The sequence below is a fragment of the Vigna angularis genome, chromosome 10, assembly GCF_016808095.1.
Source record: "Vigna angularis cultivar LongXiaoDou No.4 chromosome 10, ASM1680809v1, whole genome shotgun sequence".
In the NCBI taxonomy this organism is placed as follows: domain Eukaryota; kingdom Viridiplantae; phylum Streptophyta; class Magnoliopsida; order Fabales; family Fabaceae; genus Vigna; species Vigna angularis.
Window position 1 is genome coordinate 23,625,535 of NC_068979.1, and position 18,981 is coordinate 23,644,515.

General features: G+C 30.9%; 1 protein-coding gene across 1 annotated transcript; it reads right to left on the bottom strand.

The window, feature by feature from the left end:
* Window positions 1–277: 277 nt before the first annotated feature.
* On the bottom strand, window positions 278–2,960 carry LOC108322492 (probable serine/threonine-protein kinase PBL3). The gene is made up of 6 exons (XM_017554615.2): window positions 2,662–2,960; window positions 1,630–1,946; window positions 1,417–1,552; window positions 1,154–1,290; window positions 958–1,081; window positions 278–875 (listed from the first exon to the last, which is right to left on the bottom strand). The coding sequence occupies exons 1-6, from the start codon at window positions 2,723–2,725 to the stop codon at window positions 424–426; spliced, it is 1,230 nt and encodes a 409-aa protein (XP_017410104.2). The 5' UTR covers window positions 2,726–2,960; the 3' UTR covers window positions 278–423.
* Window positions 2,961–18,981: the final 16,021 nt, after the last annotated feature.

Here is an 18,981-nt window from a genome sequence, read left to right on the forward strand (position 1 = left end):
CACACAAAACTAAAAACCGTCACCTTTTTCTTTGAAAATCGAACATCACCAAAAACGGGACAATAATTTCCATTTTAATATCAAATATCTCACATTGATACGGTGAAAACTAAGCATTTTAAACTAAAATAACCTTGCTTTTTATAGATGGCAATACACATCTGTTACAACTTGCAGAATGGCATTTGGATGGACTATTCTTTAAATTTTTAGATTTATTTAATAGTATGTTTTTATCTTTCTAATATAAAAAGTCACTTTATTTTTATAATATATGTAAAATGAATATAAACTTAACATTACTTTGGAATAAATGGTGTTAAGTATTGATTCTACTTAACATGGCAAAATTGCATTTACTGTCGAAAAGACAAGCTGATAGAAACAAGGAATATACATACGGATATGTTTTACGATGAAATCTCAGTGCACACGAGGCGATAGCCGGTGAGCATGAAGAGGGGATGCAGTAGGAGTTAGATTTAGCGGTGAGCGGTTGCGTGCCGGAGACTTTCTGACAGGGGTGTGAACACGGTGGTGTTCGGAATGAGAGTTTCTGGATGAAGCTTTGGGGGCTTCTATCTGTTCCAGAGTGGCTAAAACCTCTGTCATTGGAGGCCTTGTTTTGGCCTCACTGTTGAGGCATTGTAGGGCAAGTGTGGCAGCCATGAAGGCACCCTTTTGCGGATACTGCCCCTCCAACTTCGTATCCATGATCCGGAACAGTCTTCTTTTGTCGCTCAAATATGGTTTTGCCCAGTCCACCAGATTCTGCTCCATACCAGCTATTGTTTTATCAACAGCTCTTCTTCCAGATAGAAGTTCAAGCAACACAACTCCAAAGCTGTACACATCACTTTTCGCCGTCAACCTTCCTGTAAATCAATTACGATTTTAAAATGGCGACAGAAGAGACTATATGATTGAAGATTAATAACCAGATAAAGCATTGTATACCAGTTGCAACATATTCAGGTGCTGCATATCCTTGAGTGCCCATCACCTGAGTAGACACGTGAGTTCTATCACCAGTAGGACCCGCCTTGGCTAAACCAAAGTCAGAGAGTTTAGCATTGAACTCCTGCGATCCCTTTGCATGATCAGTATAAGCAGTTTACAGAAAGAAAAACGAAGAACTCGCTGTTGATCTTACCGCATCAAGTAGGATGTTAGAGGCTTTAAAATCACGGTATATGACTTGTGATTTGGCGTTATGAAGAAAACAGAGTCCTCTAGCAGCACCAATAGCCACTTTCATCCTCACTGACCAAGACAGTGGTTGCGGTCCTCCTGTCAAGTAAAATTAACATATAAATCAAGAAAACTCAAATATCCATTACTTTGACCATTATACTTTTCAAAAACATCTTTGTCAAAAGAAAAAGATCATTCTCAATAATGGTTTATGTAACTTACTTCTAAACAGATGGTTTTCTAAGCTCCCTTTCGGCATGAACTCATAGACCAATAGCCGATTCTCTCCCTCCAAGCAGTAACCGATTAATTTCACCAGATTAGGGTGGTACAGTTGTCCAAGGTAGTTAACCTCAGTCTGAAATATTGATCAAAAATTTCATTACCATGTGTCTTGAGAAAACAAAAGTACTTTCTTTTTATGCAAACACTTACCAACCATTCTTTATGACCTTGAAAACCTTCAGGTTTGAGCTTCTTTACAGCAACGACCATTCCTGATCCAGGCTTTGAAGCTGTAAATGTGTGTTCGTCGATCCATCCTTTGTAGACGCATCCAAATCCCCCTTCACCGAGAAGACTATCGGGCCGAAAATTTCTGGTGGCATTCTTCAGCTCGTTGAATGTGAAGGACTTGAGATTTGGAGAAGACAAGATTTCACCCTCAGACCTTGGTGTGGGCAGACTTAAGGCGTTGCTTTTTTCACTGTATGATGGAATAGATAAGATAGAAGGTGTAGTTTTTGAGATTCCTGATGCAGAAATAAAGGAGAAAATTGGTTAATCCATATATGGTGGTACCACCACACAAACAAAAACAAGTAGCGAAATAATTGAGCTTTCAATTTTAACCATCATCAATACTAGAACCCTTTTCTGAACAATTTCATACACTGCAACAAAAAAACAATTTTCTTTATTTATTATTCAATTTCGTCATTTCAACCCACAATCCTAATAATAATCTCAGAAAAACAACGCCAAATCTTCTCCTTTATAACGTTATGAACTGCTTACAATTCAACCAAACTTTAATCCTCAAAACAATCCATGCCTAAAATTAGACCATAAGGAAACGTTTCCATCCTCAAAAGAATTAAAGAAGGAGAAATATCCTAGAAGCATAATCATAAAAGTAGAAAAATTATCTTATTTCGAAGAATCTGAACCCTTGTAGTAATATCTCAAGCTGAAATTTTCAAACAGTAAACACTAACAAAAAACCAGAACACAACCGTCCAAAAAAAAATCATATATTCCTGTGCTATACTAGGAGAAAATAATCAAACTTTATCCAACCCCGGTTACCAAGAGAGAGAAAGAACTAAACTTTAGAACCTCCTCAACCCATACCACGAAAATCCAGTTCCCAAAACATCATGAAAAAGAGAGCATCACGATCACAAGCCTCCAGAAAACCGAAAACAAGAAAAAACAGAAAGATGGTAATGATCTAACGTGACGAACCAGAAGTGGATCTGGAGCTCTGAGCTGCATCAACTTTGGCAGAAGAATCTAGGCAGTTACCCATTAGGCCCTGCCACAATTGTCAGTTCTACGCAACACTTTTCAGAGAATGAGTGAAGGAGAAAAAAAGAAAGGATTTGAAGTTTGCAATTTCTAAGGAAGTTGAGAGTGGAAGATGTTTAGTTGGGTGGTTGAAAGAGAGAGAAAGAGAGGAAGAAAATTATGACAACATAGAAAGAAAAACGAAGAAGAAGGTGGTAAGGTATTATTAATATGCGTGGGGAACAGAACATGGGATGAAAAGAATCAGTTGTGTTTTTGGCTTCGCGTATGCTATGAAGACTCTCAACACTGCCATTTGAACCGCGTCATACGCGGCCACGTGTCACGAACTCTCTATCTCTACCCTCGGAAATACGAGCTCGTCAAATTTGGTATATCGTCTTCAAATTTCCCAAAATACCCTCCTTCTTGTTCTTTTTCTCTTCTTCATCCACTCTTTCTGTTTTTTAACATAAAAGGACACAAAACACTTGCGTAGTCATTGACAAACTACTTGACTTTTATGTCGCATAGAATTACTTTCTTTTATCAATTTGCTTAAACAGTAGGAGAGTTAAACACTGAGAGTGTTGTGTTGAATTGAATTTACTAAACCTGCTGCTACATTTATCAGAGAATTAAGTACTTAGTTTAGGAATACACTTTTTCTTCAATACTAGTGCCTGTTTTAGTAGTTATTATAATAAGGTCTTAAAAGCTCATATAATATACTGGTAAAAAACATATAGATATTAATTTCAGGTTTAAGATGCATAATTAATCAAGTTTGACTTAAAATTTAATTTTATTTCAAAACTTGTGTTTTTTCAAACATGGTGCTGTTATGTTTTAGACAAAAGTCATCAATAAGAAAAGGGAAGTTTTGGATGATTCTATAACAATTAATTATCATTTTAAAAAGTAATATAACTTTTTTCATAATATATTGAAAACAAAAAATATATATGTTATTATCTTATCTGTAAAAAAATTTAAATATAACTTAATCGAATGATAATTCAATAGTTGTAACAATATTTCTATTTATAAATATAGGTTTTTGCCCAAAAAGTATTATGTAAAATTGAAAATAGTCTCTAAACTTTAATATATTTAGTCTCTAAATTTTTAAAAATATTGATTTTTATCTCTATTTTTTTCAACCACGTTAACGTTTATTTTACTGAAAAATAACATGTCACTTGTTATTTATTTTTTCAAATAAAATCAAAATTCTTGTATTAGCATAACTCACATTTTCACAATTAATTAAAAAAGACCTGTAAAGAAGTATGCGAAAACGTATTTAGATTGACCATTGAGAGCGGTCAGTATAAATCAAAGCTATCTCATCTATCAACTGTGGAAGACCTTAGGTTCTTTTTTTATTTTTCTTTTCAGAAAATAAAAGAAACATGAATTATGTACTTACATATGAGATCATAATCACTTTAACTTCTTACGATTACTTTTCTTAAGTATTAATATTTCTAATTTGAACCTTTATCAAATTAAAATATTATCTATGGTATCTGCATAATTAACCTTTCATAACATATATGTCATTAGTTATATATTTACCTTAATTAGATCAATTTATTACTAATAAAATATAATCACCCTAATATATATATATATATATATATATATATATATATATATATATATATATATATATATATATGAGTTTGTTAATGCGTGTACGCCTGTTTTTCAGTTGGTACATTTTAGCAATGTGTATCGGGTTTTAGTAGACAAAAATATCCTTATATATCATGGAATCTAAGTTTTAAGATTAAGGGTATTTTAATAATTTTATTCTCAAAATTAAAAAAAAAAACAAGAACCCTTACTCATCTCTCTCGTTCCTCTCAACCCTTTTTCTTCCATCTCTCTCACTCTAACATTTTCTCTGTCACCCTACTGTAGCCCAAGTGAAAAAATCAGAAACATTCGTCGTTAAACAATTTGTCTTTGTAAAGAGTTGAGTCATTGACATATTCGCCTTCAGGTAAAGGTTCATTCAAGATCTCTTCAATTTCATCATCTTCACTAATTTCTCTAATTTCATCATCCGTAGATGTTGAATCATCATCTCTAAAAAAACCCTCTAGTTCAATTACAAATTCTTTCATATGTCATTATGCTTGGGAAAATTAGATAAGACAAAAATTATAAAATGAAAACTCATTATAAAATCATTTATTTAAGAAATTGTTTAACCGCGAGTGTTTTTTATTTTTTCTAGGCCAATTACCAATTTCTTTGGATGTGTCATTATGCTTGTGAAAATTAGATAAAATTAGATAAGACAAAAATTATAAAATGAAAACTCATTATAAAATCATTTTTTGTAAGTGTTTTTTATTTTTTCTAGGCCAATTACCAATTCCTTCATATGTCATTATGTTTGTGAAAATTAGATAAAATTAGATAAGACAAAAATTATAAAATGAAAACTCATTATAAAATCATTTTTTGTAAGAAATTGTTTAATAGCGAGTGTTTCTGATTTTTTTCAGTTGGGGCTACGACAGAGAAAATGTTGGAATGAGAGAGATGAAAGAGAAAGGGTTTAGAGGAATGAGAGAGGTGAGTAAGGATTTTGAGGGTTTCTTTTTTCTTTTTAGTTTTGAGAATGAAAATTATTAAAATACCCTTAACCTTAAAACTTAGAATCCATGATATATATAAGGGTATTTTTGTCTACTGAAACCCGGTACACATTGCTAAAATGTGCCAACTGAAAAACAAGCGTACGCGCGTTAGCAAACCCCATATACATACATACACACACACACACACACACACACATATATATATATATATATATATATATATATATATATATATATATATATATATATATATATAGATCTCGTTCATTGATTACATCCACATATAGAACCAAAACAGTTTTTCGTTGCATTAATAGCAGCTAAACCTGAAAATGAGAGCATCAATGCGAACAGAACCAAATTACATGGATCATGACATGTGTAGCATGAAAATTACGAGAAGGTGAGTTGTACACGTCTATTTTCAATTGGTCCTTACTTTATCTCAATGAAATCAATATAATAACCTTAATATATAGAGTGCAATTTGTTAATAATAAACCATATATTTATAAAACCAAATATGTCCAAAAGACAAGGTATAACACAAAACACATAAAAGTGACTAACTCCCACTAAATCAAATATTCCTCAAACTCTATAGCACTCATATGACCAACATGTTCATGAAAGACCTTAGTGGAAGTCCCTTAGTAAGAAGATTTACTATCATGGATGTTCTATGGAAATCTATCCACAATGTACCCTTTCTTTAAAACCCAAGAACTTTATGTCAATATGTTTTGACTTGCTCGAGCTTCTATTGTTGTTAGAATAAAATACAACTGATTTGTTGTCATAGTATAACTTAAGTGGTCTTTCAATTCCTTCCAATATGCATAGCCCCGTGACAAAATTTCTCAACCATATTCCTTGATTTGATGCCTCATAGCACGCTATAAATTCTACAGTCATAGTGGATGAAACCGTAATGGTTTACTTGGCACTACACCAAGAAACCGCACCACCAGCTAACATGAAAATGTAACCTAAAGTGGATCTCAAACTATCTTAGCATCCTTTAAGATCTAAGTTACAATACCCAATTATCTCTAATTAGTCTAACTTCCTACATGTGAGCATATAACCCTTTGTTCTCTATAAATACCCCATCACTATTTTGGCTACTTTCCAGTGATCCATTCCTGAATCGTTTAAATATTTGTCTAATACCCCAACTATATATGTTATACAAAGACTTGTGCATACTTGGGTATACATCAAACTCCCTATAGTGGATGCATAAGAAATTTTCAGCATTTCTTGAATTTTTAAATTTTATTTTGGGAAATAATTGAGACTAAACTTGTCTTCCTTAGCAACTGAAATATCCCTAGATTTAGAATCCCGCATGCCAAAACTTTCAAGCACCTCTTTGACATCGTTCATCTTTGATAATCTTATAATACCTCAAGATCAATCTCATTGTATCTGAATTCCCAATACAAAGTAGGTGTCACCAAGATCTTTCATTTCAAAATTTCTAGATAGGAATTTCTTGGTTCTCGTGCAACATGATGATGACGTTTTTTCTAACAATCAATTCTAGCAAGTACATTGGTGTGTAGTAGTATAAATAAATGTCTTATCCACAGGGATTTAGCAAGTATATTGGTAATTAGCTTTTGAGTTTTTTGGATTTTGATAAAGTATATGTAGATATATAGATTAAGTGGAATAAGGGTTAAATTTAGTTTATATGTCTAGAAGCAACTGTGATAGATTCAATGAATACAATAACATTCAAATACTTCCAATTTAGATATGCAAAATTAATTATTAATTATTCCAAGATAAAGTACTAAATAACGTTATGCGGATTCCTCTTGTAACAAGGTTACTTAGTAACTTTATAAAGGTTAAATTGTAGAGACTTTCTCTAAGGTTGCAGATCTTTGTTCAACTTAACCAGATATATCTTCACATCTGAAGATAATCTCTAAGGCTAAGAACATTCATATTCCTTTGGTTATGCCTATCTAAGTCTTAAACAATTTGTTCAATTTCTTAACACAAGATTTGCCCAATACTTGGATTAAGAGTCAAAATAGTGGGCCAAATACATAGTTCCATCTTTGGTAACGACTTTAATCTGATTTTGATTTAGTTAGTTCTTTTGCTGAAATCCTATTCTTAGGACCTTCCAACAACTACATCATGTTCTAAGACATACCCCGAGACAAGCATTAAGCATAAACCAAATCAAAGGAAAACATAAAAATCTAAGACATAAAGTGCATAAATGAAAAGAAAGTATAACAAGGTTATTGCTCCATTCATATCACAACAAAGAAATCAACTACCTATGAAATAAAGTGTTGCAATACAAATCCAACAACATCTAAACATATAATATTTACATTTACAACATAGTCTCCCTAGTCTCGCAGCCCTTATTAGTGCAGGTCAAGACTTCTACACCGGCTGTTTTTGAAATTATGCTTTACTTTTTTAACTAAGGTATATTCAGACGACATAAAAAATACATAACTTTAGGCTTCAGTTCATACTTGAAGCCTATATTTTTTACATGCTTCGATTCTTATTCTTAATCGAAGCTTATTCATATATAATTCTTTTTAAAATATTGTTTTAATTTCTTCTCCTTCTCATGTATTATCCACCGTAGAAACCACCATGCTCCCCACTAACAAACAAAGTCACCACCACCTTTCTCATCTCTACATTCAATAAAAGAGATTAAAACAAAATATTTGCATTAAGAAAAAAGAATTATTAAACCAAAAAAAATGTAAGACAAGACGAAAGAACAAACCTCTAATTGCTTTCGAAATGGATGCTTGTAGTAACAACACAACGACATATTTCGGGTTGGCCAAGGAAGGGAAGGAAGGAGAGTGGAGGAGTGAGGGCGAAAGTCGTAGCGTGGTTCGCGTTTGATCATGAGGAAAGGAGCAAAATGACTCTTACAATGGAGATTTGATGGAGTGACGACACAAATGAAAAAACTTTGCTAGGAATGTAATGTTAACCTTAGCAGACGAATATGTCTCGGTTCTTTAAAAAATCGTTCTTTATAGTTTTACAAATAATTTCAAAAATATCACTAGCGGTATTTTTGTAATTATATGTAAAAACTATAGGCATTTTATTTAAAAGAACTTAAACATATATGAGTACAGACTTCAGTTATTGTAGGACCGAAGCTTATAGTTGTGCAAAAAATTTCAAAAATGCCACCGCGTTTTTAAAGAATTTGTTTTTCTTAAAATGGAAGCATATTGGGTGATTTCAAAAGTCATTTTTTCACTTTCGAAAGTCATTTTTTCACTAGTGCCTATTTCTACACTACTATTTCATGTTTGAGTCTCCACTCAATGCCTAAATTGAGGACATAAGGTCTTTATTTATAGAAATTTTGGGTGATGCTCAACCTAACTTTTGGTACTCAGCCATAAAGATTTCTTGATAGGTTTGTTTCTTTTTCAGCTCAGTCCCTTGTCCTGATGGTTCAACTTTCCCTGCTAAGATGGTTTTGTCATGTGCTTAGCCTAAATTTTGTTGTGCTCAACCAAAAAGTCCAAGTTATGTTGTCTTGTCTTTTCTACTTCCTTGACTCAACTTCAATAATTGTGGCTCAGTTGCAACTTTTACCTTTTCTCTCATTTTTACTACAAAACAGACAATTATTAGTATAATTCATGAAACTTAGTTTCTTCATACCTCATTTTGTATTTTAAGCTAAGGAGGTTTCTTTTATACATAAATAGAACCATTTGATACATGATAAGGGTTAATTTCATATGAAAAATTTACTTATCACATTCTTATATTCTTGGTGGGAAGCAGTATGTCATCAACATACAAGACTAGGAAAATATTCTCGATCTTCCACTAAATTTTTTATACACACAATCATCAACAACATTCATCTCGAAACCAAATGAGAGAATCACTTGATAAAATTTGTGGTACCATTGACGAGATGCCTATTTTAGCCCTTAAGTGGATTGTCAATTTGCAAACCATATAAATCATCTCATCAATGGTTGCATTGAGAAACATCTTTTTGACATCCATATGATGAAGTTTCAAATCATAATGTGCAACAAGAGTCATAATTATCCTAAAAGAGTCCTTTGATGAATTGGAGCGAAAGTCTCTTTAAAGTCAATTAATTCCTTTTGAGTATAGCCCTTCGTCAAAAGATAAGCGTTATACCTTTCTACATCACCTTTAGAATTCTTTTTGTCATAAATATTCATTTACAACCAATGGGTTTCACACCTTCTAGTAATGGGACAAGTTCTCAACGCGATGGCTTCTTCTTTATCTACATTGCATGTGAGACTGACCCGCAAGTCATGGTCTTTTTTATTAGTTTCTTGTTCAAATTTTTATTATAATTTGGTATTTCTCTTCTTCTTCTATCATTTATGAAGCTTGTTTGCATTGAAATGAAATTTAAGCTCTCTACAATTTGTTCTTTTTTATTTGATGTTTTCTCTACGTGGATGAAAATGGTTGTGTTTGGAAGAGGATGAAGGTTGAGGGATGTAGATCTTGTTTGTCGTTTGCTTGTTGATAGTGGGTGTAAGTTTTTTTCTTTTTTTGTAGGACAAAAAAAATGAAGCTGAGTAGAGGTTTTCCCTTTTCCTTATTTATTTCTTACTAGTTGTAGTTTTTTGTTCAACAAAATTTGTTGGGGTTGAGACAATTTGGTGGTTTTGTGCTTGTGAATGGTGTTAGGTCGTGAGGTTGGAGATTGCGGACATTGGCACTAACGTGGAGAAGATTGTGAGGTTGATAATGGAGAACATAGAAAGGAGATGGAGTTGGAGGTAATGGTGTTATGTGTGTGTGTCCTTGTGGGTGGATATGAAGGTGGTTTTGGACATTCCTATGTGAGTTTGGTAGTGGAAGGTGTATGAATATGGGTATTGTGTGTCAAAGAATGAAGGTTGTGTTGTGTTTTAATGGAGGATAATGTTAAATTTTGCACCCAATAATAAATGAGCAATTTAACCCTTGATTAAGCAATCCCCAACACTCCTATAAAAGAGTATAAGGAAGCAAACTTAGATTTTACTATTCAGAACAATATAAGTATTTTAGATTCCTTCTTGATTTTTCTCTTAGAATAGAAACAAAAATAAAATCTTAACTTTTTTATGTAACTTATATCGATTAATTTTTTAAATTTTAATTTTTCTAATTAATTGTGAAAAACTTAAATTAAGCTGACGCAAAATTTTTATTTTATATTAAAAATTAAACAACAAGTGGCATCGTTTGTCACCTAAAATAAATTTTAACGTCATTAAAAAATAAAAACTAAAACTAATGTTTTAGAAGTATAGAAATTAACCAGTTTTTATGTCAGACACCAAAAACATATTTTTCTTTAAACATATTAAGATCGTCTTAAACCGTATTCAAAACTATTTTGTAATTTATTAGAGATCAAATTAAGCACTTTTGGTTTTTAACGCATACCCTTCCCTCAAATTCATCAAATTATATTAACTTCGTTTCTCACACGGGGAAAGTAAAAAAAAATGTAAAAATTCATCATAAAATAAAATAAAAAGTTTTATTATATTTAAGCAATGAATGTGGGAAATTATGAAAAATGGAAAGGGTAACGTGGGAAAGAAATATCGATAAGTGTCGTCAGTTTTAGGTAAGCACGAACGTCAACACGATAGAAATAAAGACAGCGCAGATGAGGCGAGTGAGAAAGAAGGCATCATGTTCTCTGTTACAAAAACAGATAGCAATTTATTTAGTTTTATTTATTAAATTAAAATATCTATAAAACAAGAAGAAAGTGGATGACCTTTGAAGTTGTTGACGATGACAAATTCATTTCACACTGATATGGTCCCCATCTTTCATTGTGACAATAACATATCACAATCCAGAAACCACAAAACAACCACACATGATCAATGACGGTTTCTCCTTTTAAATCGGTTTTATAGAAGAATATTCTTCTACCCATGATTCAATCCTCACTTTTGGATAAAGCAGGGGATCCAAAGATGAAGGAAAAGAAAGAAAAAGAAAAGGTGAAAAATACGATTATATATTTGGACATAAAAAAAATGGAAAGTAAAAATAAAGTTTATTTCATTAATATAATATAATAAAATACATTTAGTTTATTGTAAAAATACAATTTTCACCTATATGTTTAATTGCATTCTCATTTAATATATACAAACTTCTAAGACATTTATTGTTTGAAAATTGTTATCTAAATAGACATATCTATAATGTCAAAAATTATCGGTAGAAATAATAAAGTATTTTTCTTTAATGAAAGAATTTACATCAATAAGTTCAAATATATATATATATATATATATATATATATATATATATATATATAAATATATATACGTACGATTTCAAGATATTGAATACTTTTTGTGGTCCATTTGTCATTTGTCTTATTTGTTTTCCTTTAATATAATTTATAAATACATTTAGATAAGTAAAATCTAAATCTTATAGGATTTGTTCTTAAATAATCTTTGCATAATTTTTTTAGAAACGTAGCAAATTATTCATTCACTACATTACATTTAGTATTAACATTATGATGCATGCAAAGTGTTAAGAGTTTTAGCATAGATTGTACAAATTCAATTTATAAAAATTATCATATGTACTAGATCCAAGTACACATATATACAACTGAAACAACCATTCTCAAACTTAAAAGGGTATCCACCAACATTATGCTTAGATAAGGTTATAACACTCTTCCTAATTAGGTTGAACCAAAACTAGAAGAGATATCATGAATATGGTTGGAATAGTTAGATGGTGCAGAATTTGGTGGGGAAAAGGGCTAAGGTTTTCGACCAAGGTGATTTAAGATGGAAGGGATTGATGTTTGATGACATTGAAGGAGATGTTAAGCCAACTCTATGAAGAAGGTGGCTAGAGGAGACCACATGAAATGCTCTAGTCTTTGGTGACCTAAGATGAGTAATATGACACAAAAACGACAACATAACATTACTCAAATTTAAAGGTAGTTACAAGAGTGAGATACTCCTCTGTTTATAGACTAAAGTGTCTTAAAATGAGCAGAAAATTTAACCTAAAAAAGCTACCTTGGTTAGGTTAGAAAGCAAGGAGAAATCCTCTCTAATAGGAAGGGGACAAATGGCGAAAATCCTCTCAAATGAGAGGATGATATGTGCTCACTACATATGGAAAATACTCTTCATTCCTAGAGTGACATGTGAATACTAACTAGGAGGAAAAATTCTCCAATAGGAGGGTGACACTTGTCAAGGCCATCCACTTTCTCTTGTCCACCAAGCTAGCTAAAATGTTAACCCCTTGGTCAACTCACATGGTGTGAAAGTCCACCTTGGTCAACATTGAGCCTTGGCCCTTTGTTGACTTGGGTGGTCAAAACTTTATTCTATTTGGCCCAAAATACAAGGCCCAAATAACTCCTAGACTACTAGACCCATAATACAAAGGCTAAAATTATTCTTACTCTGAAAGCTTCATGATGGCCCAAGATGGTCCAAGAGAAAAGTCTAGGCCATCATCCACAAATGACTTCAACTCTTCTTGAAAGTGTTTGATCATGGATAAGGGGTATGTCATAAGTAAGGAACATAAAGTCCTACCTCATGAGGAGCCCAACTATATCCCAGAACGGGCAGTAAAGGGGCCAATGAGCCCGCCCACTCACCTGCCACATTTATCTCTATGCTGCTTCTTCATCAACTGGATCTACACCCTCATCAACCGGAGCAACATCATTATTTATGTGCACGGTTGCTTCATCGTCAACAGAAGGCTCCTCCAAAGGACGATGACGATTCTGACGCATCATCAGCATACCCTCGGCCTTCCCTTCCAACGGACTTCTCAGACGACAAAAACTTTGCATATGACATTATTACCTTAGAAAGAGATAAGGAAATAAAACGCTCAGTCGCAAAGATGAGAAAAAGCGTAAGTGATCAAATGACAACAACCTCACTCCCTATTTATAGTCGAAAAAACAGTTTTCGCGAGTAAATCTCAATCGTTCAAATCAGCCTAATCCAACGATCCAAAACTCGCGACCTTTCGTTTCAAACGGATGCACAAATTCCGAGGATTCACATTTTCTCACTCACACCGGTTACATTTTCTTGTACACAAATAATGTACACAAAATTATCTATGCTAATTAAATCAACCTTTGAATGATTCAAAAATACCTTATAATGATGAACCTCAATTAACTAATCAACCAATTATCTATAATTTAACATGAGTAATTGAAATAAAATTATCATTGATTTCAAATTAAATAACTTTAAAATATTAATTGCTGACTAACAAAAATTATTATACTTAATTTTAAAAAAATAAATTTTCATTGCTATTAACCATACATATCATTTTCATTAACTCCAAATTGAAGATAAATTAATTTCAAATTGAAGATACATTATTCACATGATAAAATTAAAACATTAAATTCAATTTAATTGAATGGAAATCTAGATGAAATTTCCCCATTGATCCATTCAACAGAAAAAAAATGCATGTAATGAATGATGATAATCCATTCAATTATCACAAATGTAGACATTTAACTCCAATTAGATGCATTCAATTTCAATTCACGTAAAAGGGTTGTTTTCCAAATCAAGTCATTCACGTAACAGTGAAAATGCTTTTTCAATTCAAGGCTTTTATTGCAATTCACCTTCCAATTCAATTTTAAATCAATCCAATTAAAACTAGTGATACTATATAATTAGTACAAAGAAAAACAGCACGCGCGGTCAGGGAAAGAGGAGCAAAAACAAAATTTCATGCAACCATTCATTCAATTCGTGGTTTTTTCTAAGTTTCTGTTTACATGGATTTGAGAGAGAATGATGGAACGAATTTGAGAGAATTTGAAGTTAAATTTTTTATTATTTATTTTAATAAATTTTAAAAGTAAATAATAATAGATTTGAAAATAAAATTTATAAAAATTAGTATAAAATTTGATTGATGTAAGAGATTAAAAAAATTTATTGTAACATCAAGAAAAGAAAGACAACTTTGATAGTTTCAAAACCACCGTCGTGTCCAGATAATAGTACCGAAATCGCATATACTTTGAGACCAACATGGCATGTGAATTGCTTTCCAGTTCAGAAAATGTTCCAATTATATGATTTCAAATTCAAATCAAATTTCATTGGAAAAACATAAATTAGAGTTTATACAAATACAATCTCTAAATTTCATAATTACAGTTTATTAACACTGGAGAAAAAGTCTAACATGGAGAATCATAAATTTAACAAGTATGCTCTAATACCACCTGTTAGTTAGTTTTCATACATTCCTAATTCAATTAAAAAAATAAAATATTCTCTATCATAAGGATTTTACAATCTATGATTCTCGTCAAATTATAATGGTTAGAGAGACCTACTTTGATTCATGAGAGACTCTAAGAAAATATTATTAAAAAAATGACTGAAAAAATATATTCAGGCTGTCAAAATTTTATTTCATAAGTGTATGTAAATTTGAAGGATCAAATATATGAAATTTAACAAAATTAAAAAAAAAACTTTTATTTACATATAATTTTTTTTATGTAAAACAAATTTGGGGCCAAAGTCCCTTATTTAAAAATGAAGTTTCGATTAAGAATATCTCATAAAGAAAGGAAATTTGCTATTTTGAATTATTATACGGTTTATCTACCAGAGTAAAAAAAATTACTTAAGCATTGATAATTATCCAATTTTATTTTCAGAAGCACTAATAGTGATAGTTTTGACAAGTGACTAAATATAATGAAATATGAGCTTAAATCAATGACACAAAATGGTCTGTGAGACATTAACTATAAAAAATATTTTCTTTTTTGAGAAAGATTATTTTAAAATTATCATGATATCCTCATTATAATCTTGACATCAAATGGATGTTAAGACTTTCTTTTTGAATGGGAATTTAGAGGATGATGTTTATATGGACCAATCAATATTTTTCATTCTTTTATGGAAATGACAACAATTGGCAGGAACTGGACAATATTAATTCTTCTTATATTGTTATTATTTTATATCAATTATTAATAGAACTAATAGATCTATTAAATTCTATATACATGTACTTTATGACATGAAGTAAACACGCGTTATTTAATACTAAACGTTATATATATATATATATATATATATATATATATATATATATATATATATATATATATTTGATCTTTTTCTTCCTTACCTAAACATCAAAAAAGAGTTTTTGAAAAATAGATATTTCCTCTAACATATCTTAGAGCTTAGTCTAGATTAATCAATAATAATAATCTACCTTCCAGAGATTATTGGATTATTAACTCTACCTAAAGTCCTCGATAGAGGTCGTTAACAACATAAATTTCATATAAAGTAAAATAACTCTAAATAAATCTTCATCACCCATATGCACCTTAATAAATTACACCTTTCATATTAGATAAATGACCATTCTTATCTATCGAATTCCATATAGGCCTTTAAAATAAGCTTAAAATGTATTCTATGTTGTTTATGCATACTTATTTTATGTATAAACTACTCGCCATTGTCTTCATTAATGAAGGTTGCAGAACCCAACTACAAATCAGAAAAGTATTCCATTCTTTCTTTCCATCAAAATATCATTCTTTTTTCAAACACGCCATCTTTCTAGTGTTTGACATTGCACATGCTCAAATATTACTATATAAGGAGAGAGAAGTTATTTATAAAATAGGATTTTCATCATTTCTTATATCAAAAGTAACTGCAATTGTGTAATTGTGTTCGTATATGCGAAAAAGTTAACAATTGATTGAAATCAGAGGTATGGAACGGGTAATGCAGAATTGTAATGTTTTCTTTAGATATTAATAAATGTGATTTTTATACAGCCTTTTTGTTTTTAAAATAATTATTAGTATGTATGATGTTAAATGTATTTTAACTTGATCGTTAATACTAATCAAATTAATGTCATTATCGATCAAGAAAATTACTTAAAATATTTTTATTATAGATGAAGATAGAAAATATTTTACTTAAAACACTTGCATAGAATTCAAAACGAATTCCATAAAATACATTAGGTTTATGACTTTAATGGCTATACGGATTGGTCTGAACACATTTAAGATCCAGTGTATGAAAACCTGTGCTTTAAATAGGTTGAATAAATCCATTATTTTTTTAATAATTTCGTATCTGTACCTGTTTTTTAATAATTAAGTTCAATTTCATTATGTGGATAATAGAGAATTTTTCCCAATAAACTTATTTTTTTTAATTCAAATAGATATCACTCCAATTTCTTTTTGCTAGACTTATTTATTGTACAAATTTAAAACTTGGATACAGATATATTCACTCCTACAAGTTCAAATTCTGATCTTATCTTTCTTCTGCAAATATATTAAAAGAAGGAGAAGACAAAATTTTAAGGGTAATTTTAATTTTGGATTTGTAAATAACAAAATAAATAATAGAATAAAGTGGTTTGAATTATATATATATATATATTGACATATGAGTTCTATGGTTGACATTTGAAAAGTTCGTGCTCCGATAACGATAAACGCGTGAAAAGGACATAAACATTTATTTTTATAATGTAGTAACTAACGAGGATTAATTAGATATTTGCTGGTAGAAAAAACTCGGACTAGATATAAAATATTCTAAATTAATAAACCGGCCATATATCTTCTACAATTTCATGCAATTATAAAACCAGCTTAATACTTTTAAACAATTAAAAAATGAGAATAAAATATTTAAAAACCAGCATTGAGAAGGGGAATTTGGTGAAGCTTTAATAACATAATCTTAGTGTTTATATATATATACTGTCAAACAAAATTATGTCTTTAAATTATTTTTTATTTGAGTAACAATTTTAATATGTATACTGTCACATGTCTTTAAATGAGGTTTATATAGTCTCAAATGGTGGCAATTTAGGGAAATTTTTGTGTGGTCAACAATTTTCCTTCATTTTTATTTCAAGTACTTTCCGTCAAATCTAGCGTTTGACCTAAACTGAAGCAATTATTTGGCAGGAAAGAAATTTGATTAACTGAAGATATATTATGAGATTTTCGTAAGATTTTATCATTAGTCAAAATTTATTATTAACAAATTTGTGATCATAAGTAAATATTAATAGATTTATCGATCTGTTAATAAAATTTATTAATAATTATTATTTTAATAGATTTTTAATTGTTAATAATGTATTGATAAACTAAAATTACATACAACTTTTCCTATTACCAAGAGATTTTATTTATCAATGACTAATAATCTTTTTGTCATGTTGTTTTAGTCATCGTAGAAGATAATAAGTTGATTAGAAGTTTATTTTCTTACTCATAAATGTGGTATAAAAGTTGACATAATCACGAACAATATTTCTTGAGGCGTGTAGATTCATTGTTCTTAAGGACTTATCCGCGGTGTATTGCGCAAGTCTCCCAGATACAACCGGAACTTTCCAGAATATCTCTGATGATCTTAGAACTAGCAAGGATATCTAAAAAGAGTATAAAATAAACCCAGAATATTTTTAGAAGACGAAAGGAGAATGATAGAAGACTTCTTTTGGTGTGTTTTACAGAAAGGAGAACGGCCTCTATTTATAGAGCTAGAAGGGAAGAAAGAGTAATAAATTTTTGACCGTTGAATTGGAAAAAGGAACGTTGCAGTAACGTTGGCAAAAAAGACGTTGCTCTCAACATATAATTCAACCGTTGCAAAAGTTTCTTTTGCAATAAAGTAATATTATTACAACAATCCCCCACTTATTGCAAAAGAAAGTTGAAAAGAAAAAATCTTTGACTCAAATAGTTCAAACATTAAAAGAAGGATAAGAAACTTTTATCTTGGGTCTCATAGGATGTAATGCATCAAAACTGGTATAGCAAGCTATATGAATCAGTCTTAGATTTAGAAACTTAACACACAGTGTAGTTGGTATAGCAAGCTATATGAACCAAAGACACATGACGTGTGTTAGAGGTTTATCAATCACAATACACCCCCACAATCCTTGTTATTATCGTTGTGTTGCGCTTACTAGGCCATGCGTGTGCCCGGTATTCATGAGTGCTCTAGAGATCATGCCAAGATCTCATGCAAGCGGCCCCACTTGAGACTCATATAGGTGATTTCATCAAGTGTATGCTGCAAATCATACACCACCCATAAGGGATATGAAAATCATTAAAAACTTTGTTTAAGATAAAATTCTATCACCATATAGAATTTTAATGACAAAGTTTAGTCTCTCAATAATGCAGTCTCTAGCACTTTCACACACCATAGGAATGAACATAATTGATTAAAATCAATTTAGTGTTATCAGAACTAACAAGTGACTTGTTTTTACCCATATGAACCTTATTCATGGATCTCCAATCACAAAGGTTGGGTTACCATCACCTGTTTGTTTGCAAGTGGCTTAAGTCTCATTCCCCTCGATGTTTCTAATATCATTTGTCTTTCCAGGGGTTTTGTTAGAGGACCTACTAGATTTCGTTATGATTTCACATAATCAATGGAAATAGTTCCACTCTTTAGCAGCTGCTTCACCAAATTGTATCTCTATTCTTTCCATTGTAATTCTTGTTTTTAGCTATAGCTATTGCCAATTG

What these genes read in the sequence shown, in the direction of transcription:
- LOC108322492 (XM_017554615.2), bottom strand. Translation starts at nt 2,725, where the DNA reads ATGGGTAACTGCCTAGATTCTTCTGCCAAAGTTGATGCAGCTCAGAGC. An exon ending in AGAAAACCATCTGTTTAGAA is followed by an intron (nt 1,291 to 1,416) that starts GTAAGTTACATA and finishes TTTACTTGACAG; the next exon opens with GAGGACCGCAACCACTGTCT. An exon ending in CTAACATCCTACTTGATGCG is followed by an intron (nt 1,082 to 1,153) that starts GTAAGATCAACA and finishes AAGGGATCGCAG; the next exon opens with GAGTTCAATGCTAAACTCTC.